This window comes from Ovis aries, chromosome 14, assembly GCF_016772045.2.
Source record: "Ovis aries strain OAR_USU_Benz2616 breed Rambouillet chromosome 14, ARS-UI_Ramb_v3.0, whole genome shotgun sequence".
NCBI classification, from domain to species: Eukaryota; Metazoa; Chordata; class Mammalia; order Artiodactyla; family Bovidae; genus Ovis; species Ovis aries.
This window is the reverse complement of record NC_056067.1, coordinates 35,937,662-35,955,522: the sequence shown is the minus strand read 5'-3', so window position 1 is coordinate 35,955,522 and position 17,861 is coordinate 35,937,662. Positions and strand designations below refer to the sequence as shown.

At 43.2% G+C, this 17,861-nt stretch overlaps 1 protein-coding gene across 1 annotated transcript in view; it reads right to left on the bottom strand.

Annotated features, from left to right (window-relative positions):
• The window catches only part of SNTB2 (syntrophin beta 2), a 71,645-nt gene extending 62,742 nt beyond the window's left edge, over positions 1 to 8,903 (bottom strand). The window contains exon 1 of the mRNA XM_027978122.2: positions 8,321 to 8,903. Coding sequence (XP_027833923.1) covers positions 8,321 to 8,900 — 580 coding nt within the window. The 5' untranslated portion in view covers positions 8,901 to 8,903. The remainder of the gene's footprint in view (positions 1 to 8,320) is intronic.
• Between the last annotated feature and the right edge of the window lie 8,958 nt (positions 8,904 to 17,861).

Sequence of the window (17,861 nt, the reverse complement as noted above, 5' to 3'; positions counted from 1 at the left end):
AAAAAATATTGCAGAAAAGTCAAAGTAATTTTTGTAAAAAGCTGCATTTTGGGAATTCCCTGGCAGTCTAGCGGTTAGGGCTTTCACTTTCACTCATGGGGTACTAAGATTGGCAAGCCACGAGGTTTGGCCAAAATTAAAGGTTGCACTTCACATATTCTTCCCTAGTTTACATGTCGAATCATTCTAGCAATGTCGTAGGAGCCGGATCACAGAAACCAAACCAAATTTGAGTTTTGTAACTCTACTCTTTTTAAATCTACTGATATCATAATCACTGGCACTGTTTATATACAGAATTATTTCACAAATTTTTGTTTTCACACTGAAATGAAAACACATTTTATGAAAGACTCAGTGCATATTCCTTAGAATGGCACTTAAGGAACTAAATCAACAGTTACTTCTCCAGATACAAAATATTAAACTCACCCAAATACACCATCATTTCTCCAGAAGCCCAAAACTCCTTTCACCAATCTAGGGGGATAAAACCTTTAAAGGAAGAATATGTTCTTATGCCACGTGACTAGATGTGCTGTTTATAAACTAAAATTTTTCTTCTCAACCCCACAGCCAGCTGACAAGAGTTACGCTGCCTAAGGGCTTTATAACATGGCTGAGTGCTTCTGCAATCCCTGTCCCTGTCCCAGAGTTAATTCACTATATCCAATCTACCCCCACATCCTGTCATTTCTTCCTTCAAAACAGTGGCTCTCTAGTTTCCACTCCAACGACTCTGAGGGATCAAATTCCTGTGCTAGTGACAGAGGCCAGAGATTCTCTACAAGTGTCCAAACTTTGGGCGTCCCAGGCAGTCAGAAGGAGGCTATCTGGGCAGGAAAAGGTCCCTAGTGGGTTCTGCTGTTCCCTGGCAAGAAATCACCTGCTTTAAAGCGTTTCTTGAATCGAACCTGCCCCTGCTCCCAGCACCACCACTGTCACCCCCTCCAGTGGTCACCGTCTCTGCGTTGGACTCCTCTTCTCTGCAACAGCTGTGCTTTTTCCTACCTTTGCTCTTTCCTCTCGCATTGCATCCAGTGCGTCCACTGCTGCCAACCCCAAATTCTGTTCCCATCATGTCACTTCCTGGCTCGAGAATGGATTGCATCAGTCCCCCATCCCTTCTATCTCTTCAACCTCTCCCTTCTCGGCCAGCCTTTTCTCCTTACTGTACAAATAGGTCGCAATTCTTTCCCTTAAAACAAAATAAAAACCAAACAACTACAAAAGTAGGATTCTTCTTGGATACTTTATTCAACTCTAGCTACCACCTTCGTGGCGTTTATTTTTCTGAGAAGCTTTAGAAGCTGAGAAGTATAGTCTATTCACTGCTCTCTGTTCCTGTCACTCAGCTGAAATTGCTCTTAAGAGAACTCTCATGATCCTGTTCTCTAATCACCAAATCCAATGGGCTTCTGTTTCCTTCTTGACTTCGCCAGCATCTCAAGATGCTGATCACCTCCTCCTTTTTGAAACCACTTCTTTCCAGATTTCTGTTCCTCCACTCTTGCTTTTAAATAGATCAGTTCTGCAGGGTTCCATCCTGTCCCCACTTCTCTTTAATTTGCACTCTCCTAACGATTACATCGACACTTATGGCATCAATCATCCCTCCTACAGTAACATCTCATGAATCTTCAGCTCATTTCTGACATTTCTCTTGACTACAGACCTGTATCAGCCATCTGCACCAGGATGTCACACAGGTGACTCAAATTCTACAAGTCCAAAACCAAACTTCTCTTCCCCACAAAAAGATGAGTTCCTCCCCCATTCATTCTGGTTTCACAGTTATCCACTTTCCCAGGCCAGACATCTAGGGGTTATCCTCTCTCTCTTTTCCTTTCCTCCTCCAAATATCATTTAGAATCACCACTTCTATCTACTTAGTATCTTTCAGCTTCATAACTGTCCTATCCAGTCTCACTAGCTTTACGGTGTCCCAACAGGCTCCTAAGTGCTTTCCCTGACCTCATAGTCTTGAGCTCCTACACTCCGCATCTGCCACTCTTTCTGGCAGATTGCTCCTTTGTTTAAAGCACTCCTTATTTAAAGCACTTTTAACAACCTGGGTGGCTTGCCAGATCTGAAACTCTTGATAGTACACACCCATCAGTAAATATGTGAGCCTACGTGCTCATCCTACGAATATTCGTTAAAGCATACGTATTATAAGACATATACAAGACATAAACATCAAGAATGAATGAGATAAAGATGAAATAAATACACTAAATATATCCCTGATGAAGTCATGCCATCATTAGCTACTGTATGATTCAAAGTACAACACAGCCTTATATAGCTCATTACTAAAGGTAATGTGTTAATCCACATTTTAAATACTTTTCTTGATGATTTCATTTTTTAGGTTGATGTCTTAACAGACAGGATTACCCTGAAATGTGACAAAGAGCTCCTACCAGGAGAAAAGTAAAACGACTTTTTTGTTATTATTTGTATTGCTAGAATTATCGTGAATCCAAGGTTTCTCTGTGCAAATCTTTAAGCCACCTGCTCACTTTGTAAAGATAAATGTAGTTAGAAGCAGATAATATATCATAAATCCCCTCAACCAGGCTCAAGTAATAAGTTGCAATGATAGGAGCAGAAGAATGAACAAAGTCACCACTCTCAACTCCTGTGCTCTGTGAAGCTTTCACTCTTCCCTGGAGACATCACCCTGTGCATCAAGTATGAAATGTCACTGTCTTATAAGACTGAGGAAGAGAACCAGGGTTATCTATAAACACTAATGCAACTAAAGTTCTTCTTTTAGGTTTTAGGTTGCAAATATAAGCTCCACTTAGAGCCCACTGCTTGGCACTGCCCACCAACCTGGTCTCTGCCCACCTTTCCAGCCTGCTCTGCTGCCACACCCTTCCCACACCTTCCCACACTTCACTTCTCTCCACACACCAGCTGCTCATCACTTCCCTGCCTTTGATGGGCCATCTCCTTTGCACTTCTACCTCTGCTTCCAGGGCACCATGTTCTCATCTCTTTTAAAACATTTATCACAGTCTGCATAACTGCTTCCCTACAAGCCTAAAGGGCAGGGGTTACTCCCAATTTTGAGTTCCCAGCATCTACCAGAACACCTCACTTGCAGTAGATACTTAAGGTTGACAGAATGAAAAAGTCCAAATTCCTTGGCCTGCTTTCAAGTCCTTGCATAATCTGGTTTCAACTTATCTACTTGGCTTAATTTTCTTCCCCCAAGTCCATTCCTACTGTCACTTCCTATCACAAGTCATGGTTGCTTTGGCTTCTGCGCATGTTACCCGCCTCACGTTGAACTGCCTTCCAACTACAGAGGAGCAACTCATCCTTCAAGCTCAGACAAAAGTATCCTTTCCCCATGAGGTCACACTTGACTCTTCCATCCCCCAGAGGATCACCTCTTCAGAGAATTCTTGAAGAGTGAGCACTGTACATTGCAGCAATTCCTCTCTGTTGGGAGGTTTTCTCTCCCCAGTTTCAGTCCACGTTCTCCGAGGCCCGGGACCGACCGTCGTCAGCTGCTTTTGCATGCTGCAACGTGATGATGCATGGGACGCCACAAGTTCTGACTGACTGGCCGCAGATATCATGGTGCCAGGGAGACAGCAGTGAACTAACTGGGTCTTAGTCCAAGTTCCATAACTGGTTAGTTAGATGACCTTGAACATGCTTATTTGACCTCTTTGGTCATTTATCCTTTATCTGCAAGATGAGACTTTTTTTTATTTTACAATTTTTTAAACTCCAGGTAAGACGTTTCCTCATGCTCACAAGAAACATGAACATTTTTCCCCTAAAAATAAAGAGAAATTCTGAGACATTCAGTAACTCACTTAACATGAATGAACTTCCGTGCAATCAACACCAGCCTCAAAGGACAATGTAAAGGTCAAATGAGAAAATACACATGAAAATGCACATATAATTTTAAAACCCAGGTAAAAACTTTAAGGCACTGTCATGCTATTCAGTGGGAAATGCAAGCAAGCAACATCATCTGTTTAGCTGGTGAGGAGAGTATGCTGGCCTATCCAAGGACAGTGATTGGATCCTCCAATGACCCAGTCTGCTAAGCCCAGCAGAACACTGTTCCATAGGCACAGGCCCTCATCCCTCAGGTACAAAGATACACATCTGATCACAAAGTAAAGTAACCTTTATCCTTGAAGGACTATAGACCAGGGAATACATCAGCTGAAGTTCTGAATTACAGTTGAGATCTAAATTAAAGCCCAGGTATGGTTTCCAAAAATGCTCTTAGAATTTTCATAACCACTCTGTATTAGAACCAATAAATTTCTCATATTTTTCTAATAATTTGGAGAGCATATTTCAGCATAAAGGGGACTCTATAAGAAATAATCTGGTGACAAACATGTGGCTGCTTATATAAACATGCTTAATCACTCAAATGAAATACAATGAGGCTAGTCAAAAAAACCGAAATCCGGAAACATAAAATGCCCTGACAATTTAGTGGTTCTTTAAGACACAGACTGATGAATATATATGGCAAAGTCTCAAAGAAAATGTAAAATGTTTTCTCTAGAAGACTCTCAAACTTTCCAACACACAGTGAAGAAAACAGCAGTTTAAGAACCCAAACTAGCTTCTTCAAATGAGCAGCCTAATAACATCAGTAGTTACATGTCCTTTAACAAACACAAAGCATCAGTCATATATGACACTCAAAATCTCAAACTATTCTAGATACAAAAATTATTTTCAGCTCTGAAATTAAATTTCTCATCAGTCTACTTTCTCTATATACTTAACTATTTTCTTTTCCATAGATTTGATAACAATAATTTTAGAATCATATTTACACAATAAAAGATGATTTTCCAGCAATATTCCAACGAGAATTGCTTCAAAATTTTACTGATTCTTTTCTCAAATTTCAGATGTTACATTTAACACCATTCTGTCTTTCCTAACCTCCTCTGGAACACTTTCCAATGTGTAGTCTAATTCAAATATAAATTCTAGAAGCTTTCTGGATAGACTCTCTCTAACACAGAGATATAGTTTAACTCATACAATATGATGGAAGAGCAGTCACCCCTTTATGCTGAAAATCTGTGTATCTCTGCATATCTTAACATCAGACATTAGTCAAAACTACAAGTACAAGGTTATTAGCAAGTTATAAGGTTCTGAGCAGCAAGCGTGAAGGAACAGGAACAATCAGAGGGATGGAAAAGTAAATGCAAAATTTAAGGATAAAAAAGTTGGCCTACACGAAGGATGACAGGAAAACAAGATCAGAAAAATGAGTCTGCATGCAAGAAATGCAAAATCATTCTTGACCTGTTCACCTTAAATAACTTATTCTTATCATGTATTTCTTTTCAAGTAAAATGGAACCCTGGATTTTAACAACTTGATATTCTGGCTATTCTGAGAGTCTTTGTTAACTCGTAGCATACCTTCATGACCCAGTCCTACCTTCCTTATTCATTGTTTTCATTACTGTTGCTTACTGCTTCTATTCCCAGTTCCCCCAAAGGCTCCAGGCACAAAAACTGTCAAATGAACAACAGCCCTGTGAAGAGGTGTTATTATCATCCTGGTTTTACAGATGAGGAAACTAAGGTGCAGCAAGGTTGAGTAACTTGCCTAGGGGTTACAAACCACTAGCCAGAACATAGCCTGGTCTAGCTGACCACAAAGCCCTCATGTGTGCTCTAACCTCCCTGGGCAAACTGACTTCTTCAGGTCTCTCATTTGTCTTTACTGGTGGTAGCTCTCTCCTTAGGGGAAGGCTTGATTCAAACTTGAACTTCTCCATCAATCTCTTCTTGGGCATCCTCAACCTCTGATGCCCACAAGGGTCTTTCTTTGTACTGCACCCTCTCCAGAGTTGCATTCTCACAGTTTTTAGCCCTTAGCTGTACTATTTCTTAACTCTCTCTTACCTCAACTCCAAACTTCCTGAGGGCAGAAATCAGACTATTTTTAAGCGACTCTGGCAAGTGGAAGACCTGAACAAACCTTTGATGTATGAATGAATAATTCCTACAAATCCATGAGATTAAAAACAACGACAAAAAACCCTTCAATTCACTGGGTTCCCTAACCACAGGCAACCAGACAGTACAGCTTTGCTTTGCCTGGGGGTGATAAAGGTTGCCTAAAATTCCCTGCACGCACCACAAAAGGGCATCACTGTGCTATGTTAAACTGTGCTATGTTAAGGTAGTTTTTCAAGTTTTGAGACATCAAATGGAAGGATCATTCAGTTCTAAAACTCTAAGCATAAAAATCTATCTTTTAAAAGTAGCCTTCCTGGATGGGTCACTAGTTCTCAATTTTAAACATTTGACTGATTCTATGAAATCACTGTTTGCAGTGGTTCTGCATATTATAAGCAATTTTATTTTTATATCCTTTGATTTTTAAAGTTCAGTTTCATACCTCTCCACACATATAAGAACAAAAATGTCTTGTCTTTTAGAAAATGGGAAAATAAGGTAGAACCTGTGTTAGGTAAACAAACATTCACTAAATATTATGCTGCCATTTGTAAAGCCTCCTTCTAAAAGCACATGTGGCCTATTTTAGGTTAATGAATACTATGAAGTGTTTACTAGATGATTTTTATTTAAGTGGTATGAATACCACGTTCAAATTATATCTAAACAAAAACTAGATTTAAAAAATATAGATATGGGTTAAGAGCTGAAACATCTGCCCATCACCACTGAGCACCACATAAATAGTACTACAGTCAGTATTCTGGCTCTAAGAATTTATAACCAAATTCTTAGCTAGCACAATTTCAAGACACACATTTATGGCAACTCTTTCTTTTTTTACACACATACAACCCACATCGCCACAATTTATAATTTTACTCCTTTTATTAACACTAATTTCTGAGTAGTGCCTAGCCCCACCTAAGTGAAATATAAATATTTATAAATAGGATATTATAAGGTGGGAGACTGGAATTTCACAATTAGAGCACATTAAAATATTTACTTGGAAACTAACACCTTCCCAAATGTTTACTAGCAGATTTAGGAAAAAGTGAAAATCACTTTGCCAAGCTAGACTTCTGGCCTCTCAGTCAGTTTGATGACTGGCCACTTCCTACCTCCACTCCCCACCCCTTCCCTTCTGTTCTTCCTCTGCCAGGAATACCCTCTTGACTCATCCCTGCCTATGTCCATCACTTCCCTGGAGACCTGGCTCAAGACTCAGCTTCTTGAAAAACTCCTCCCTGATCAAGCTGATTTCCACTACTTCCTAACTTTGCACTCCCTTGGTATTCATATAGTTTGCACTCCACAATCTATAATTTGTAAGTTGTTTTGCATTTTTCTATCATTTTTCCAACTAGACACCAAATAGAGACACATCATCTTTTATATTCTCTTCTGTATTGTCAGCAATAAATGCCTCTTAAATGACTGAATGGGTGAAAGAAGGCTGATCACTCAAAAATTTCTGAAGTAGTATTACCTCCAACATGCATGAGTCCTTCAAGAAGATAAAATTTATTTTGCCTTAGTTCCATAAAAGACTCAGGTAACAGATCACACTCAAACTTAAAAGAATAATCTTGACTATTCAAACGTGACTTGAGATTTAACACTTCAGGCTTCTGAATTTAAGCTTAAAGCCTTGAAGCCTGTGAATGGTAGGAAGCTGGCACCCCGTCTCCTGCAAAAAGGGGCAAAATTCTAGTTGACAGTAAAAGTTCAAACACGTGAGCCTCCACTGTTAAACAAGGCTCATTAACCACACAAACTTGCTGTTTCAGCTTTCTGGCTTCGATGAAGTGCTATGATCTCCTTTGGTTATTGTTGAGAGCCAATGATGGGTTAAATTCCCATAAATTAACCAGCGTTTTGGTGGTCTGCCCAAGCATACCGCTGGCATCGGTGTGGATGAAATTTTTTTTTTTTTTTTTTTTAACAGACCTGCCTGGCCTAAGAAACCAGAGGTGAGTGAAGAAAGCGCCACTCAGGAGGCAAACGGAGACCTTCAGAAGTCCTGTTCTAGTTCTTAGTGTCAGCTTAGCGTGCAGAGGAGGGGCTTCAAGCACGGCTGCTCCAAACTAAAACCTTCCTAGGGGACTGCAAGCCACACTTCGGCGGCAGCCCAACTTTTCCTGCAGGGAGCATCAGTTTTTCCATCTCCAAAGCCCCAGCAACGGGGTTGTGGGGAAGCCTGCCGCCAGCAGAGGGGAAGGTGAGGTCTCCGAGTGGGAGGGAAGGGGCTGGCCCCGCAAAGGGGGCAGGGTGGCAGAACAAAGTGAGCGCCGGCCAGCCCAGCCCAGCGCCGCCCGCCCGCCGGCCCGGCTCACCCTCCAGCAGCACCTCCTTGCCCGCGCGCTTCAGCGCCTGCACGGCCTGGTCGTGGGTGGCCTGGCGCAGGTCGGTGCCGTTCACCGACAGGATGGCGTCGCCCAGCCGCAGCGCCCGGCTCTGGTCGGCCGCCAGTCCCGGGAAGATCTTGGAGATGAGGATCGGCATCCGGTTCTCGCGGCCGCCCTTGATGCTGATGCCCAGGCCGCCCGCCTCCTGCTTCACCACACGGACGCGGCGCACCGGCGGTGACGCGCCCGCCTCGCCCGCAGGGCTCCGCGGCGGCGCGGGTGGACTCGGGGGCCCCAGGCCGCGGCTCGGGCTCCCGGGCAGCGAGTCGCCGGCGCCACCGCCGTTCGGGAGGCCGTTGAAGGCGGCCGCCGCGGGCCCGAGAGCGGGCTCAGACTCAGCCGCCCCGGCGTCGCCCGTCAGGCTCAGGCTCTCCCCGCTCAGCTCGGCCACCACTCGGACCCAGCGCTCCCTCAGGAGCAGCTCCACCAGCCCCGCTTTGGTGGCCCGCGTCCACACCGCCATGGCCGGCCCCACTCCCGCCGCCGCAGTCGCCGCAGCTACCCTCATTCCAGTCAGGCAGCCTCGGCGCTTCCCCCTTCCCGCCCGTGGGGGCGGGTCCGGCCCCGCCCCCGGCGGTGATTCATTATTCATGAGGCCACGCCCACCTTCCGGAGGTGAGGGGAGAGGACAGCCGAGCAGCTTCCGGGAGGTTAAGGAGTTGCCCGAGGTCCAGTGGGTTACAGTTCACCGGACGTGGGCAGCTCGCGTGGTTTGGGCTGTCTCACGTTCTCCCTCGTACGCCTCCGATCTTCCCACTCCCAGCTCCTGACTTCTACCGTGCAACTCGCCAGAGCTGCCTGGGCACAGAGAGTAAAATCAGCTTCGAGAGGCACTTTGCAAGCCTGCAAGACCCAGTTGCAGGTACACTTTTGCATTGATTGGTTTACAGAACGCTCCGCCAAGTGTGCTCCTTTTTGAGGCCTGGAGATGAGATGAATAAAATGCACCACAGCTGAGAGCTGAGAGTCTAGTTGGGGAGGAAAACAAAGAGAATCAGCTAACCTGATGTTATAGTATGTGGTGAGTGTCAAGTACAAAATGCCCTGTGAGCAGATGAGAACATTTAGTTGGGTCTGGGGTCAGCTTTATAGAGGTGACAATGAAACTCAAAAGTCAGAGCATTTGTCACTCTGCTTTGTAATCCCCTGTTTACTTGCCAGTAATGTCAGAGGAAAAATATCTTTAGCCCCGCAGTCACGATAGGTAGGTCTCAAAGATATCCGTAAAATGATGGTTACTTAGGGAGATGCCAGAATCCAATGTCAAGAGAGGATAGGGTCAGTGGCAACGACAGTATACGAGTGTAAAACGCCGAATATAACCACATATTTGGAAGTGTTTGGACTTGAATTTGTAGATCTGACTTTCTCACCCTGGAGGCCATGGCCTTATGTTAGGGCAAGTGCACATGGGCCTCCCCAGAAACACTGCACAATGTAGGGCCTGCAGCGGTTTTTATCCAAAGATACAGGTGATACAATCCACTGGCTTCTTACAGTTTCATGGGCTTGAAGAGCAGAAAGTAACACATTGTAAAGCAATTATACTCAAAGGAAAAAAAGACACTGCTTTAGTAGAATGGGGAGAATAAATCAGCTATCTCACCTTAAAATTACACAATAAAAGAAGAGCTGAGGAAACTGAGACCCAGAAAGTCAAAGATTCTGGCCCAAAGCTCACAGTGAAGAAAGACAACTCACGTCTCCCACCCTCCTGGTCCAGTGCTTTTTTTTTAAAAAAAACAAACAAACATAAGTCCAGACCTCAAGGATGAGGTCCAGAAATCACACTGGGAAGATCGATCTCAAAAACATGAGATCACCGTGCCCTCAAACGTTCCTTTTTTTTTTTGGCAGGAAAAGCAAAATTCCCCTATTTTCATTTGGGCAGGAGGGGAGTTGGCGGGGGGAGGGGAGAGAAAAGGGGGATGCCAACCCAGGGAGTGTACACCAATTCCTGTAAAAGGGGTTTGTATACCTGCTTGCTCATGAAGTTCATGTTGAAGCTCGTAAGCTGTGTCCATGCAACACTCTGAATGCACATTCAAGTATGGGCAGAAACTTTCAAAGAGCCTCCTATACCAGAAGTGAAAACAATAAAAATAGAGACTAGAAAATCACCCAGCGCCCAAGTGAAGAAAGAATTCACAATGAGAAGAGTATCTTACCCCTAAAAAATCATTACAGCAGAATCCTCTTTGCAATTAGCAGAGCAGGATTTTCCAAGCTGCAAGTGTCAGCAGAAGCTCAACCCTCCAGCCTCTCCTAAATCAACTGCAGTGAGGCCAGCTCACTGTTCCGGCAGGTCTCGATGTGCCCACGTGCACCTGCAGTCAGTTTCTGGCTTTGCTCCAGCTGAGGCGTGAGCCCCCAGAGGCCTGAGTTATGTGAAATTTCTGCTTATTAGAGAGCACTTGGCAGCTGATTCCTTAGAGTATAAGCACAATTTTGAACCTTTTACGTACATATTCACCCAAAGGTTGGGCACTTGAAGATACCCTGATGAGCAAAAGGGAAGTGCTGGAAATTCTTTCCAAAAATGTCATGACCTTTTGGTCAACAGAACTGAAGGAAGTCATAGATCTTACAACTAAACAGTAGGTGAGGGCACTTACATAAGTTATATAACAAAATAAGCCTAGGAAGAGAGAAGGTAATGGAGATTGATATTGGGATTCCAAACTATTGAACTGGTTTTGTAAGCTCTTCCATCAGAACTTAATTTTCCATATTCTCTTTCATCACTACTTTCAGATTGGCCAAACTCACCCAGAGTCTCCCAACAACACCCCGCACATTCCTGCTGGAGGCCATCCTTCTAAACGCTTCCTGCCCCTTTTAACCACTTAACCACCTTGCAAGATCTCACCCCAGTTTTGCCGTCTTCCCAATTTGTTGGGATTTTTTTGTCCTTTGAACAACTTTATTCTATGCCTTGCTTGTTTGTCCAAGTAGGTTACAGAATACAGGAGGGCAGGAACCACCCATCGACTTCCTTTTGTTCCCCACTCTTCCAAAAATACCACCTTGCAGAGAAGGAACTCATTAAACATGTGATTGACTGAAATTCAGTGCCTCCTGCACTGCAGTCATTTCAAATAATCCCTCTGAAGGTTATTGGTTCCTTGCAGAGTGAAAATTGCCATCTAGGAAATCTCAAGTAGTCAGTGGAAATCTACTTACTGTGGATAATGAAATCTGAATTAAAAAGAGTACACATCTGTTCCCATAGTTTCTTAGGGATGGCAAGACAAGCACACATAATTCTTTGAACAAGCATGCTATTTTATCTGCCTCTAAAAAAGGGAACGGCTGTGATAATTCCTAATCACCTTTCATTCCTGTCACCTATCAGTAGGTATTCTCTGCTCAAGCTGTTATCTTACCGTTTTCTCAGAACAAGGCAGGCATCATTGCTACACTACTTTAAAGTGAGGGGCTTGGGTTAGCTCTCTCAGTTCCATAATTTCCTACAATTCTGACTCAGGCTCTGATTCTAGGCTCTCTCAAAAGCCAATGGCCCTTTTTCCCCTTTCTTTTCTCTCATACTAGATGTGCGATATAGCATGGTAATTAAGAGCACAAGGTTCAGCTCTGTGATGACTTAGAGGGGTGAGAGGGAGGCTCAGGAGGGAGGGGATTATATGTATACATACGGCTGATTCACGTTGTTGCACAGCAGAAACTAATACAACGTTGTAAAGCAATTATACGTCAATTAAAAAATTAACAAACCTGTACCAGGTGCTTGTCTCAAAACATACAAAAATAAAAGCACAAGGTTCACATCACAGTCTGGCCACTTACTAGTTACATGACAATGGTCAAGGGACTGAGGTCATAGGCCTCAGTGTCTTCTTCGAAAAACTTCAGACATCTTCTACCTTAAAGCGCAGCTGGGACGGTTGATCGGGATGATGGCTGCAAAGTGCTTAGCACTGTACCTGATGCGAGAGCTGCATGAAAAGAGCTGCTGCTGTTCTCATTACCTGCTGACCGTTGGCAGCAGCCACAATGAAAACCTTTGGAAGAAATTCTTCAGCTGAGAGTCTATACTTTATCGAGGAATGAGTCCACCATCATATGATTTGATTCCAGGCTTAAAGGGCAAATGGCCAAATTAATTTCGGTGACAAACAGATCTCGTGTAAAGCTATACTTGGCTAAAAGGGAGTACAGAGTGCCAAAAGTCTGCCAAAGGAAAGAATTAGTGGATCTGGGGCTGCTTCCAAGGTTGGAGTGTTGTGTAATTTCATGAGGAAGGAGGGCCTCAGGCAAAACTGCAGCCCTTAGCAAGCCTGAAGGTTACACCACAAAGGCGGCCTGATGCCAGAGGAACAAAAGCAAGAGCTGCTCAGTCACTACTAACGAAGAGGCCAGAGGGAGAAAGCAGCTTGGAAGATAACCAATCCAACTTCCATCTCTGAAAAAATATCCACCCCCCCTTAGGGAATAGTGAGATCAACTGTCCCTTTTGACAGTATGACTTTGTCTTCCAGGAGAAATATCCTAGAGTGTGTTTTTCTCTCCAGCACAAACATGAAGTGCAAGAGGAAAAGGTGCCTACACCCTTTAGATGATGCAAGCGTATTTTAAAATTCATCCCACCAAGATAAATCACTATCCATCTGAAACCCACAAAAATGGATTAACTATCTCAAGCGTTATAACTATGAAAACCCACATCTGTTAACCACATTCCTAATGAGAAGCAGCTGGTGACAGTTTTGTAGTTCTGTGACTTTCCTTTTAGGAAAATATTAGTGAGGACATTAACAAGCAGAAGGTTAGTTCATTGAATCCACTTAAGTTACGGAAAATCACCAGTGTTTTTTATTGACAGTCATGGTAATTATATCATTTCCCATGAAATTCAAATAAGGTCCAAAAATAAAAATCCACTTTCCTTCCATATCGGTTCTAACGGAATTTCCAGTGCCTCACAGTTAACACCTGTAGTCTTCTAGTCAGCTTAAACTCTCTTTCTTCACATACAAGTGAACAACAAATCATGTTTATCGATGCCTGTAGCGTTTCCAGTAAGGCATTTGTCTCACATCTTATGAACAGCCAACTGGGGAGGGATCATGGATCCTTTGAGCTTCCCAAGTGGCACTAGTGGTAAGAACCTGCCTGCTAATGCAGGAGACAAAAGAGATGCAGGTTCAATCCCTGGGTTGGGAAAATCCCCTCGAGAAGGGCATGGCAACCTATTCCAGTATTCTTGCCTGGAGAATCCCATACACAGAGGAGCCTGGTGGGCTATAATCCACATCCACAGGGTTACAAAGAGGTGGACATGACTGAAGGGACTTATCACGTACACATGGATCTCCCTGGGAATCAGCTGCCTGCTGGGGACCCACCTCAGACAAATGCACATTTGTGTAAAACTCAGCATTCAAACCTGGGGGCTCACAAAGCCTCTGAAGCCCTTCCACATACACTGTCATGGGCTGAATCTTGTTTCCTCAAAATTTATAGGCTGAAGTCCAGGTCCACAGCACCTCAGAGTAAGAATGTTTGGAGACAGGGTTCTTAAAGAGGTAATTAAAATAAAGTCATTAGGGTGAGCCCTGATCCAATGTAACTGCTATCTTTATAAACCGAGATTAGGAAACAGACACACAGGTAAGACTCACAGAGAAAAGGGCCCTCTATAAACCAAGCAAAGAGGCCTTAGAAGAAACTGACCCTGTTACTTCCTTGATGTTGGATTTCTAGCCTCCAGAATTTTGAGAGGATGAACTTCTGTTGTTTAAGCTACCCAGTGACTGTGGTGCAGTATGGCAACCCTAGCAAACTAATACAAACCCCGAGTCAAGAACCTATACAAGAGCCTGTTATTTGCCTCCCTAACTGCCAGTCTCTTCTGCCCTTTACTTACACAAGTGGACATTTTTACTATGCCATCCCTTTGAATCTGAGTGGTTCATAACTGTGTCTTCCACTGAATAATTCTTAACTGCAGACTTCAAGGTCTACTCCTATCTGGCCCTATTTTTCACTACACGTGGGCTTAAGAGCTCTTGATCCAAATCTACTTACCTTAGCTGCTTAGCTCTCCTCTGCGCTCTCTATTCTTTACCTTTCCTAGGTACTTCATCTGCTTCTTGTTACTAACAGCTGGGGAAGCTGTCACCCTCCAGGGTGCGCCCAGTACTACGGTACCCTTCAGCCTCACTTTCCTCCATTTCTGATCTATGCTGTGTTTCAACCACATGGAACTACTGGTGAACCCTTGGACAGGCTATGCTCTCACTTCAGACCTTTGCATACAGAATGCTGCAGGAAGGCCTCTTTTCTTCTCCTTTCCACCTTGCTAATTCCTACCCAGTTCTCAAGGACTGTCTCCTGACTTCAACCTCGTTAGGTGCCCCTTCTTTGTGCTCATCTCTAATGTTGATGGGCTTCTCTCCTCAACTAGGCAGTGAAGTTCTTGAGGGCTAACACCATCTTCTGTCTGTTGGCTGATACAAAGCATATAGCAGACACTCAATAAACGTATGTTAAATAGATATTAAGTTCTAAAGACAGAACTGACACAAGCTAAGCCTTAATATCTATATCTCTGTTGTCCACCAAGAAACCCTCTTGCTACACATAGCTATTTAATTTTTTTTTGGCTGCACTATGTGGCTTATGAAATTTTAGTTCCCTGACCAGGGACTGAAGCTGGGCCCTCAGCAGTGAGAGTGCAGAGTCCTAACCACTGAATAGCTAGGGAATTCCTAGGTCAAAGTCAATTAAAATTTAAAAATTCAGTTCTTTTTGTCATACCAGCCACATTTCAAGTGCTCAACAGCCATAAGTGGCTATGGTACAGCACAGATACAGAACATTTCCACCACCACGAAGAGTTTATTGGATACATAGTATCCAATAAAATGCCTTGAAATATGAAAGAAAAAGACAACACATTAGGAGGAAAAGGAGAAGAGGTCATGCTGTTTACACAATTAGCCAAACAGCCAAAACACACTAAAAAGTGAGCAAACTCAAGAGTAAACAAGGAAAGGCAAAATACTATTTTTTACCTATTGGACAGGCTAAAACTAAAGTCTATCACTACAGTGTCAAAGTTTTAAGGAAATAAGCAAGTGCTTTCAAACCCTTCTGATGGACATATATTCAACTCCAAAGGGAAACTGAAAGAAAATGAGCACCATATGAGTTAGCAAGTCCAGCCCTAAGAATGAACCCATGAGTAACATCCCCATGAGAGCACCAGCAAACAACATGCTAGTTTGTTCATTACAACACTCTCTGGTTTACATACAAGACTGCCCACAGAACTCATTCTAATAGTGAAATCAAGCGCTCATCCAGAGCAAGAAATCCTTAAACACCTTCTCTGCAGCCTGTGGCATGGAAAATCCTTTGCAGACCATGCCTGCTAATCCTATTTATGAGTGCATCCCTCCTGCTAAGAGACAGTAGAAGAATAATTATTAAGGATGCTACCTTGGCTTCTAATGAACCATTGTGTAACCATGGAAAAATCACCTTCTCTTGTTCTCCATTTCCGTGAATGTGAGTACAAAAATGAGGCCAAGAGCCACACAGGTTTCTTTCAGAAAATCTTGGGCCTCGCTCCCCGACCCCCCCACCCCTCAAAGCCTAAACAGCTCCACTTTTATCTGTAGCATATATTTCAGTTCAGAACAAAGTTCCATTTGAAGAAAGTTTTGATACTTAAAAAAAACAAACTTTAAAACCCTCAGAGTACATGATCTCTAACTTTTTTCCACTAGTCCAAGATTTCAGTTTCTCTCCGTCTAAACTGGCGTAATCTCCCTGGTAAAGGTTTCATTATCCATTCAGAGATCCAATTACTAGTTACTGCATGAGAAAAGTGAATTTTTAAAGCAATTGAGTCAGGTTCGCAAATATGACCTTTCTCAGGTTGGTCTCAGCTCAAAATTTTTCTGTGGCACTCGAGTATGAGCAGCAGTCTGCAAAATGCCTGAAACAGAAATATAATGCGTCTAGGTTACAGAAACTCCTAAAGTAAAATCACCCTAAAACGCAGGCCCCAAAGTGTCCCTTGCATACACTGTTTCCCTTTCCCTTCCCCCAATTTCTCTAACTTTCTGCCCCAATCACTTTCTGCCTCATTTGTAATTCAGAAACTCTCTGCTTAGGAAGAATTTCAAGGCCCAAAGCCTTTACTTCCCATACCATTTATGGAAGTCCAAGTCATTGGCTGGAAATGTTGCAAAGGAATGCTTTCTACTTTCAGAAAAGTTTTACTTCCTCACTCAGATGATCTGTGAGCCCTCTCTATCAGAATTACACCTGCCACCATCAACAGGATTTCAGAATATGTTTAAGTAAATCAAGTCTTAAACTAGATTCCAGTTAATAAAGAGTCTCTGAATTTATAGCTCTACAGTCAGGGAAAAGCGAGTGAGTTAATATTTAAGGCATCCTAGCCTCCTTCTCAGAGAAGGCGATGGCACCCCACTCCAGTACTCTTGCCTGGAAAATCCCATGGACGAAGAGCCTGGTAGGCTGCAGTCCATGAGGTCTTTAAGAGTTGGACATGAATGAGTGACTTCACTTTTCACTTTTCACTTTCATGCATTGGAGAAGGAAATGGCAACCCACTCCAGTGTTCTTGCCTGGAGAATCCCAGGGACAGAGGAGCCTGGTAGGAGGCCGTCTATGGGGTCACACAGAATCTGACACGACTGAAGCGACTTAGCAGCAGCAGCAGCAGCGTCCTTCTGGTCATAGTCACTGTAGCTCAGTGACCTGAACTTTGCTTTCAATCACACAAAAGAAGACCCCAAAGATTTCTCAGGAAGGGCAGGATATTCCAGTCTACTGAAAGCCTGGGCTAGTCCAGTCAAATGCAGACTGGAAGAATATGTCTCACTAAGAAGGTGTACTTAAGAGAGAGGAAAGTTACTTTTCACAATGACCTGAAAAGTTGCATCTATTTGTTTACTCTTCTCACTGGAAAAAAGACATAAAAAGATGGTGCAGAAAGGCCATTATAAACCAACCATTATACACCTTGTTATATCTGTTCTCTTAGCAAACCCAAAATAGGCTTTCTTTTATATATTTATACGGCTCTATCTTATTACCTCTGTTAATTCTCCTACTATAAATTCTCATTTTTCCCCCTTTCCAAGCTGGAGGGCAATACCAAAGAATGCTCAAACTACTGCACAATTGCACTCATCTCACATGCTGGTAAAGTAATGCTCAAAATTCTCCAAGCCAGACTTCAACAGTATGTGAACCATGAACTTCCAGATGTTCAAGCTGGTTTTAGAAAAGGCAGAGGAACCAGAGATCGAATTGACAACATCCATTGGATTATCAAAAAAGCAAGAGAGTTCCAGAAAACTTCTATTTCTGCTTTATTGACTATGCCAAAGCCTTTGACTGTGTGGATCACTGCAAACTGTGGAAAATTCTGAAAGAGATGGGAATACCAGACTACCTGACCTGCCTC